Genomic DNA, 10750 nt, shown 5'->3' with positions numbered 1-10750 from the left:
GAAATTAAGTATGGGGAATCCCAGTGAAGGGGAGCTTAGCAGGAGAGACTTTTGTGGGTCGGGATGGGGAGGGAATGGGAAAGAGCAATGACCCGGGAGGGGAACGACGCCTTCCTGGGCAGGGACACTGTGGCATCCAGGATGCCATCATTATTCTCACACAGAGATCTAAGGCCAAGTTTAACTTTCTGAGCTCACCACATCTGGAGTGTGTTTCATTCCTCTGCTCGGGCTGATTAGATTTTATTTTTATCTTCTCTAATGAATCCAAATGACTTAAGAAAAGAATACTGTTTGGGAAGATATCTCAAGAACCAGCATCAACCTTCTGTTCTGAACAGGCTGAACTGGAAAGCATACTAGAGACGATTACCCTAATTTAGTCTAAGATGAAGCGTGGCTGTCATGCCTACTAAGTGGGTCTACTAAGGTCCAGTGGAGGGAAAACTTAAATGGGAAGTGAGTCTTATTGTTGAGCTGACCAATCATTTTAAAGAACTTGCAGTATCCTTTTGTGTCTGCTTTGTAATACTAACTTTAGAGATGTGATAAGTCATAAAACGAACAGAAAGAAGGCATCATACCTTTTAAGAATTTTGTGGGCTTATGTTTCAAAATAACTTTGCTAAGTGTTTTATTGTGCCTCCGTTAAAAGAAAGAGAAAAAAAATCTGGCTTAGTCTTTAATATCTGCCCCTGCAGTTTGTATAACCCATATAAAATAAAAATCTATATGTTACAAAATAGGATATCTTTTTAATATATATATTTTCCTTTTGTAAAATTATATGTATTTAAATATATTTGAAATGTTGCTATAGGTAAATTAGAAATTTTTTTTCTAATACTATGAAAAAGGTAAGAGTTTTTTTATTGTCAGCATACATTTTATATTTACTTTAGCCTTTTCACTGCACCCCAGAGAACCTTTTATGATTCAGGGGCAATTTGGCACTATTCAACCCTACTACTCTGAAGTGAAAATAAAGTTTGATTTGCACACTATATTAAAGTAAGGGAAGTATTTGTAACAATTTTAAGCTTTTCCTTATTGATTAGAACACAGCCTTTTGTCACTAATTATTAGAGAGGTATTCTAAACTTAAGAAAGGATTTTTAAAAGGAGCAATGTTTGCTTGTTTTTGATTTTTAAACTGTACTCTACTTTGACACCACAATACAGAAGTAGATTTACTTTGGAACAAACTACAAATACATTTACACAGTGTGAGACAACTTAATTGTCTACCTAGAGAATTGAAACAGCTTAGTGAGCTAGGTTATTATAAATCTTGTCCAAGGCGTTCTATTTCTTCAATCAGGAAGTCAATGTCTTGGTGAGTGGCTGCGGGGTTTGAGATGACCATGCGGAAGAAATTGACCTTGTCTCCCAAGGGCTGGTAGCTCACCATTGTGGTCCCATACTCCATCATTCTGGCTTTAATCACTGGAGCCACCTGTGGAAGAGACCAGACCTCGACGGTGACTGTTTCTCCCAGGGACTCTTCCTTTCATGAAAGAACCCAATACCAAGTAGCATTTTTAGTTTTTAACTGAACAATCAGAACCATATATGTCATCCCTTGAAGGAATTGCCTCTCACTTTTCTTGGGATCAGGGGGCTGGAGCAGTTTAATAGCTTCAAGATCTCGAAGGTGCTAAAAGGAATCATCAGTGGTAGGTTATCATCAGGAGCTTGACATCTTGACTTTCTGCTTAGTGTTTTGGGAGACCAAGAAGAATCTGATGTTGGTTCCAAGGCTAAAGAATTTGGCAATACAACATTTGGGGGATGGGTTTTTTCCCCTTCATTGGAAGTAATACATGGTTCACAGACTGGTTACCAAGATGTAAGGCTCACTATCAAGTGATGGGTGAAAATAAGCAGACTTTTGAGATCCTAAAGCTATTTTCCTTCTTGAGACCCTAAAGCTTCCTAGTTTCTTTTTATTCTCCTTTTGCATTAACTCAGTTTATAAGATGTTTTGAAAAATATATTACCTAATAATCATGAAGAATCAGCTGAGGCAAAAAGCTGCACCCACAAGGATTTAACATTACAGAATCAGATCACAGACAAGATTTTACCACATTTATGCCAGATGGATGATTACAGCCCTTGGTCCTCTATTGTGTATGAATTTAAGTTCGAACTCCAGTTCAGCACAAATGCCTGAGGACTCATCCAGTGCCCACCCAAATGAATCTGCAGCTCTGACAAGACCTACTTATTCAATATCCCTTGGATGTACCACACATATTTTTACCCCTTCACACTGGTCCTCAGTCTCACCATGTCACACTTGTTCTCTTTGCTTAGAATTCCTTTTCACTTCCAGTTTGTATCCTATGCAGACTCCAAGGCTCCACCACAGTCCTACACCCACTAGGAAGCCTTTCCTGACTTCTGCAGTCCATTAGCATATTTTCTCTAAGTTGTAAGTACATGATCCTTATCCATAGATTCTGTCTATATTCTAATTTCCTATCATCCCCTCAGTTATAAGAAAATCCACTTCATCTTTGTACTTCAACTGTAAGCTCCTGGAAGGCAGGGACAGTGTCCTTCACTTCTTTTATCAGGACAGCACTGTGTGCACGTGGAGGGCTCCCTGAGTCCTTATTGACTATAAAAAGTGGTATAAGAGGAAGAGCTCCTAGGATGAGGCAAACATTTGAAATTATGTCCAACTGTATGCAGGTTCTGTCCACATATTTCACCACTGGAGTTTGTAAATATAACATTGATCTTTTAGGTTCGTGGCTGCAAATACCTAACCAGGAATGTAGATGTCTGGGAAGCTTTAGACTTATGTTAGATATCATAGTCAGCAACTCAGTTCAATATGAGAACTATGCCTTCTATCACAGTTGTATTCATTTTAAATGAAGGATAGATTCAAATAGAATGGTGTTATAAACATGTGACTTTTGAATATCAACACTTACATAATCATTGGTTTGCAATGAGATTTTAATCCTCAAAGTACTCAATGTGAAAAATCAACATGGTTCCGCATCAGGACCAATTATTTGTTAGTTATGAAAGCCAAAGCCAAAGCCAGACTTGACCTTCATGTTCATTTCATCTTCACTTCACATCCTGAACCTAATTTCCTCACCTAAAAATGAATGTGGATGATGATCCCAACATTTAGATTTTCTGATTCTAGATGAACACGTTCTTACATCCCTTTCTGTTCCTTCCTTATTCCACAAGGAGGTAAAGAGGAATGTTCCTGTTGGATTGATCCTCTTTCACCCAAAGGATTAACGATGTATGCAGGGCATCAAGCTCATCCCAGGGAATAAATATAAGAAAGAATTTAAATATTTCAAGACTGGGATTAAGTTCTGAAAATGGATCTACTAGAATATTTTAGCCTAAAGACATGAAATGTATCACTTTGTGCTGTGAGGCATGGCAAGTCAGTGTGTTCCTGGGAAGAGAAATCCCAGATTAGAAAAAGAATTCCAAATCCATGTGTCTGCAGGAATTTAAGGAAAAAAATCACATAACTGTTCCTTAGTTTTATTTGTGCAATAAATCATGCTTGCTCTTTAGCACTGATAAAACAATGATAATGCTTTACTCAGTGAATTAAATTCTGATTTCGTTTTCATAGGCAATCCAGGTAAGAATACACAGGAATGGGATTAATTATTAAGGACATTCAACACAAATTTTTGAAATAAATGCAGATCAGAGGTCAACAGACTGACGGTAACAGCCATCATCCCAAACAGGTTTTGGCAGAAAGTAAGACTGAAACCCCCCCAGTTCCTAAAGCTAGCTGGGTTGGCAGAAATCACAGCCATCTAAATACATATGGCTTTTGGTTGCTTCCAGAAAATGCTGACGAACTAAAATTAGCAGGAACGTGGAACATCTACTTCATTGCATAATCACTAATTTCAAGTTAAGAAGGAAAATAAGATTCTGACTATTCTGATGAGTATATAGCATTTTAATTTTTTTCAAGACTCTTTTTTTGGGGGTCACATTCTTGGGTTTGCTGAATAAAGGAAGTCAGTTAGGGGAAAAGGGGCTGCATGTTGAAGAATTCACTGAAGGCTCAATCAACAAGAGCTCTTTGGGGAGCCTTAAGAGTTTTAGGGTACCATTGTATCCTTCGTGCCATTAGCTTTTTCGATCCTTTAGAAAATAATAACCAGGGGACTCTTCCATAATTTAAATCCACATTTGTTTCCTCCAAAGAGGGCTCAGGTTAAAGCATCATGAAATAATCTCACAAAGCTATCACAGAAATGTATTTCTCACTATGTGTTACAAAACCTTTATGTTTTTACATTGTGGAAGGCTGAGAGAAATTTTGAAAAATCAAAAAGCAGAATAACCATAAATAAGGTATTTGAAAACATTAAAATCTCACCAATTAAATTTCCCATTACATTTAATAACATAGGCTTTAAAAGAGTCACTTTTTATATGAGGCCAATCGACTTCTTTACCAATGTACTTTTTGTAATACTTTCTATAAACTTTTATTATTGTTTATTAGTACTTTTTATTGAGGTATAGTTGATTTATCATATTACATGTTTCAGTGATTCACAATTTTTAAAGGTTATACTCCATTTATAGTTATTATAAAATATTGGCTCTATTCCCTGTGCTGTACAATATATCCTTGTAGCTTATTTATTTTATACATAGTAGTTAGTACTTCTTTACTTCCCTACCCCTATCTTGTCTCTCCTTACCAATGTACTTTCAAATCCACTGTTCACCTTCTGAAAGGCCATCAGTCAGTATAGGACTATAAAAGCTGATAGAAGAGATGCAGATAATGATCAAATATAATAAAAATTAAAATTCAAGAAGATGATGAAGAAGAAAAAGAACAAGAAATACAAGAGGTGACCAACACAGTAAGTCCCCTACATACGAACGAGTGCCATTCCGAGAGCGCATTTCTAAGTCCAGTTTGTTCGTAAGTCCAGCAAGGTTAGCCTAGGTACCGAACTAACACAATCAGCTATATAGTACTGTACTGTAATAGGTTTAGAATACTTTTCACACAAATAATGTGTAAAAAACAAACACAAAAAATAAAGAAAACATTTTGACTCTTACAGTACAGTACCTTGAAAAGTACAGTAGTACAGTACAACAGCTGGCACACAGGGGCTGGCATCGAGTGAACAGGCAAGAAGAGTTGCTGACTGGAAGAGGGAGAGGAGGTGGGAGATGGCAGGGCTGAAGGATCGTCAGCAACAGGAGATGGAGGGCAAGCTGCAATGTCACTCACACCTGACGCTGATGGAATACATGTTCACATCTTTGAAAGTTCACAACTTGAAGGTTTGTATGTAGGGGACTTACTGTATGCCGCCTGGGACTCTTGTCTGATGAACACCTGCAGGACATCTCCTTGCCTCCTGCCTTGGTCTAATGCGTTTGTATGTGGTCCCGTCCCCATGGTGGTCCTGTCCCCATGGTGCCCCAGGCCTTCTGTGTCCACTTTGCCTCAGTGACAGTGGGCCATCTGTGCACTCACAGTCCTGACTGGAGCAGAAAATGCACCAACCAGATTCTCATCTTTCCCTCCCTCATGAAGCTGTGGCTGGGCTCGTTTTAGTGATAACCATTTGTTACCTATATATCTGCCTTCAAGCCAAAGTGTGCACTGGGAAGATGTCTGTGATCCACTAGTAGGTTTCCTAAGTGTGCTTCCCTTCCCTATTCTGGAATATGTAAATGGCACGTTAGTTCAACAAACATTTTTGAGTGCCTATTGTATGCTGAGCCTTGTACTGGGCAAGAGGCCACAAAGAGTAATCCCATTGCCTTGTTAGGTCCAGAATTTAACTTCTCTTGCGGCCCAGAAGACTCCACATTTCCTCTCATTTTGGGTCTATATCAGTACTGACCAAGAGAGCTTTATGTAACGATACAGATATTTTCTGTCTGCACAATCTGATATATTAGTCTCGAGTCACAAGTTAAAATGTGTCTAACGTGACTGAGAAGTGAATTTTGAGTTGAATTTAATTTTAATTGATTTAGATTTAAATAACTACATGTAGCTATTCTACCATATTGGACAGTGCAGATGATTTATTTCACCTTAGTGCTTTTCCCTCTGGGATTGTGTGTGTGTGCGTGTGTGTGTGTGCGTGTGCGTGTGCGTGTGTGTGTGTGTGTGTCGATTTTACTGGCCCCTGGACATTGTGTTTTAAGGGTTTCGCACTTAGTAAGAAACTTTTCTGAAACTCTGAAAAACTATTGACACAAGCGAACAAAAGTTAACCTTAATATTTTATGTGTTCTAATGTTTTCATTTCTAATTCTGAATTGCTGAATTGACTAAGGCTGAGGATGGATTTCTCCTAAAGACATGCACATCTGTCTTAAGGATGACATGCACATGAAAGGTCCATTACATACACCGAGGTACAGATCAGAGGAGCTCGCATCCTTACCTTGGAGAGGCGGCTCATTCTCTCTTCACTGTTGTCTAGAACACGCAAACTCGGAGGTACATACCAGAAGCAGACGTTTGTGTGCTGAGGCTACGAAAAGGAAAGTAAGAGTCACGCTCAGCCCAAACTGGCAAATTTGAAAATTCTGAGGACATTTCAAATCTATTCTGCAGCTTCTGGATACAATCCTGCTTTTTACATTTGTAATCACCTTTGGAGTGCCTGATTTTCACACCATTATACAGAGTTATTTTTTGTGAGTTTGGTTTTTACCCTCTCACCCCTGCTTCTCCTTTGTAATGGTCCCACTTACCTGGACAGTACATTCTTTTTTTTTTTTTTTTTGCGGTACGCGGGCCTCTCACTGTTGTGGCCTCTCCCGTTGCGGAGCACAGGCTCTGGACGCGCAGGCCCAGCGGCCATGGCTCACGGGCCCAGCCGCTCCGCGGCATGTGGGATCTTTCCGGACCGGGGCACGAACCCATGTCCCCTGCATCGGCAGGCGGACTCTCAACCACTGCGCCACCAGGGAAGCCCAGTACATTCTTAACATCAAAAAATACTAGTGATAAGAATTGGAATGGACTAAACTTTGGAGTTTAGATTTCTGTAGAAATCAGAATACATACCTTTCCATCAAACACCATTTCATAACCTTCTCGGTTTTTGATGATATTGTATAAATACTCTGCCAGCTCCAAACACTTATCAATATGTGCTTCAAACCCAGTGGTCCCCTAAGTGAGAGAAGAAGAAGAAAGCTTAGCAGGCTGAGAAAGGTGGGCGAGCTCTCAGGTGAGACGCGGAGACGAATCTCTCTGGACACTGGTGGCCTTTTTGCCCCTTTGGTCTCAGCTCTGCGCCAGCACTTTCCCGACATAAGACTGTATTACTAGAGGCTTTTCTGGCCATTATTTCTCCTTGAATGCTCTCCCCATCAGGTGCTTTTGTTCCGTTTCATCATCACCGCTCTCCATGGCACAATCCCTTTCTTTCCGAGCCTCCATTCCCCAGGCAATTATTTTGATTACTCGAGGGGAAAATTTGCCTCTGCCGCTCAGAGGTGTAATTATGGAAGTCATTAATGACCGGAGGGCTGGCTATCGTTTTCTTGTGGATAAGAAGCATCATCAGAGACACACCCCGCCACCAGGATGCCTGCTTAGTCCCTGGCCATCAGGTAAATGTGTCATTTCCAGACCCCACTTTTGTTCACCGGTGTACCCCCCATTATAGAACAAATAAGGTAGGTGCTCAATGAATATCTGTTGGACAAACGAATGACAGTCCCTTGAGGGGCACACAGATGCTTTGTTAGCCTGTCATTTTGCAAAGCTTATTAGATTTCTCCTTTGGGGATAAACGGCTCATGTGTCTGTAATGGGCGAACATTATCACAGAGGTCTTTAGTTTCCAGCTCTTGGAAGCCCAGGATCTGGACTTGGGAAAAACAACACAACAGCCTTGGACTGGAGCTATTTAACTGACAACAGGACACACTAGGGAATTACTTTTCAACACGGCTTTACTCCTAAGTCCTTTGGTGTTTGTGGAGTGCTCAGGGGAAGCTTAGAGAAACAGCTAATGCTCATCCCAGGAACTTAGAACAGGTCTACCAGTGACTAATCCAACCTGGCATCTAGAGGAAGCAATTATAATACAGATAAGATGGGCCCACTTTCCTGTTAACACAGTCTCATCGTCCTAGCCAAAGGGGGAATCTGGCAGAGCCAGTGACTTGTAACCTCTGAAACGTGTTTAAGAACAAGCTGCATTAAAGAGGTCTGATGGGTTCAGAAATTCATTTCTTTGGAGACCGCCACCCTTGCTGACTGGCTCCTGTTGACTCCAAGGACCCAGCTGATGCCTGAACGTTCAGGCCAGCACCCCTGTGCTCCATGAGTCTGTGAGTGCCAAGGATTTAGGATTGCTTTGGGCCGAACTGGCAGTTTGGGTCCACTTGGGATGGACCTTAGGTAAGAGGGAGGGGAGTTTATTGTTCTCCAAACTGGATCCTTTGGACCAGCCTAGAGTTGGACTTCATCTCGCATGGACCTGATCCAGGATATGTCCAGGACCAGTATGACTCTGACCTTGTCCAACCATATGGCCTTGGCTAACCTCTCTGGTCACATGGGAATGACGGTGCCTGTCTGATTTCCCACACAGAGACGTAGCAAGGTGAAATGAACGCTCTGAAAATGAGTGTGATTGTATTGCAAAGGGAGTGGGGTTACCACGGACGGGATGGGAGTCCTCCAGCCTTTGCTAGTCTGGGACTTCACTCTGGAGGTGCTCAGGGGTAATCTGACTGCCCCCCTCAGACGAAGGCTAAAGAGGTAGAGGGGGAGTGACGCAGGAGCTCCAATGTGCCCTTCGAAGCCTGGGGCTCCTCCTTTCAAATGGGGTATTTATGGGAATAAGATCTATATTTTATTTTCAAGGTTTTGCAGGTTTTTAGGAGATGCTCCAAAATGCATTCGTTTATCAAATGCTTGTTGAATCATTATATACCACACAGCTCTTCTTATGAAAATGACAAAGACACATATAAAACCTTATCAGGCATCACATCGCCGTGACCTGAGTCACTGTGACGGAAGCTGAAGCTTCAGAGGAGCACTTGTGGGTGGAAGACAGGATCCCAGCATCAGGCTACACTCAAGGAGCTTTGGGAGAAAGATGTCTTATCTTATCCCTCACCCACACACACCCAGGATGGGTTTAGATGCACCCACTCAGGCCCTCTCTCTTCTCATCTGGATGGTAGCACCCTAATTTTCCTTCAGTCAACTGAGACTCCCTACTAGCTCAGAATACGCCCTTTAGCCCCTGCCTGACCTTCCTCCTGGGATGTCCTTCTCCCAGCTCTGCTGGTCAAAATCCCGGTTATTCTACCATCCTGTTCACGACCCATCTCGAAGATCACCTCCTTATAAATCATTCTTGGCTTCCAAACTAGGACTGAACTCTCCATTCTTTAACTCTTCAAGGTGTGTCTGTGTTTCCTTTATAACCAGTTGTGCTCTGTCTTTTGTGATGGTCATTGGAGCACTTCTCTTTCCTGCCTGGAGAACTGAAGTCCCCCAGCCCCATTCAGCACCAGGCACAATAACAGATGCTCAGGATCCACTTATTAAAATAAATGAATATTTTAGAGAGAAAGGGAACATTCAGTCATTCAACAAAGTGTGCCACACATCCATTTCCCCTTAATAGTTTTCTCCTGTTATTTTTTTCCCTCAGCCATTTGCCAACCCCTCTGTTATCTACATTTTAATTACAGAGGCCAATCATAGAAAACTGTAAGGAAATCTGCCAATTTGCATAATCATATACAAACACGAAGATTTACGGTAAAAACTCAATAGTTACATATTAAGCCATCACTGCAGGCCTAAAAAAGGGGACTCCTTTTAAGGTTTTGGGTTTTTTTTTTTATGTCTACCCGTGAGTTTTAACCACTGAGGAAATCTGTCAAGATGAAAAATAATCAAGTCCTAGGATCCTCTAATAAAATTCAGACAAAATAAACGGTCTACCCAATAAGAACAGAGTTGAGGGCAGACAGTGTCTTTGCCAGTGCAAGGCTTACAAATCATACCACCATCCAGGACACCTCTTAGCATCCCACATCAGGAGGCTCAATATTTTTTTTTTTGCATTAATCTGGTCCAATCAAGTTGTCTTGGATTTAACATGATGGCCGTCTTCAGTGCATTTAGCTCCGTTTCCTATCAACAGGTGAAAGAATTGTAATTTATACTTAGGTCAATATTTTTCATGTGGTTTATCTTATTAAGGAGAAAATGCGGATTCACTGGAACATGTATTCTCCAGGTGTATCTGATAACAGAGGGTTTGCTGATTAATGCCACATTCCTCCTCATTACAGCAAGTCCCCTAGAAATGAACAAGTTCTGTTCCGAGAGTGCATTCATAAGTCCAATCTGTCCATAACTCCAACAAGGTTAGCCTAGGTACCCAACTAACTCAATCAGCTATACAGTACTGTACTGTAAAAGGTTTACAGTACTTTTAACAAATAATACATAAGAAACAAACACAGAAAATAGTACTGTACAGTAAAGTACACAAAAGCACAACCACTTGTAGAGGAGGCACGCACGTGACAATGTACACCAGACACGTGAACTAACTTACGTGATTGGACATGTGAATGCATGTTCGCATCTTTGAAAGTTTGTAGCTTAAAGGTTCGTATGTAGAGGACTTACTGTACTGCTTCGGCAGATGCAAAATAGAATGACATGGCCAACTCTCCTATGGCTCTCCTTAGGAGT

General features: G+C 41.0%; 1 protein-coding gene across 1 annotated transcript in view; it reads right to left on the bottom strand.

The window, feature by feature from the left end:
* Positions 1-1282: 1282 nt before the first annotated feature.
* The window catches only part of GAD2 (glutamate decarboxylase 2), a 74596-nt gene continuing 65128 nt past the window's right edge, over positions 1283-10750 (bottom strand). Inside the window, exons 14-16 of the mRNA XM_060095471.1 lie at positions 7076-7183; positions 6447-6536; positions 1283-1456 (exon numbers count right to left, since the gene is read on the bottom strand). Coding sequence (XP_059951454.1) covers positions 1283-1456; positions 6447-6536; positions 7076-7183 — 372 coding nt within the window. The remainder of the gene's footprint in view (positions 1457-6446; positions 6537-7075; positions 7184-10750) is intronic.

The sequence above is a fragment of the Mesoplodon densirostris genome, chromosome 4, assembly GCF_025265405.1.
Source record: "Mesoplodon densirostris isolate mMesDen1 chromosome 4, mMesDen1 primary haplotype, whole genome shotgun sequence".
In the NCBI taxonomy this organism is placed as follows: domain Eukaryota; kingdom Metazoa; phylum Chordata; class Mammalia; order Artiodactyla; family Ziphiidae; genus Mesoplodon; species Mesoplodon densirostris.
This window is presented reverse-complemented; position numbering and strand designations above follow the sequence as displayed.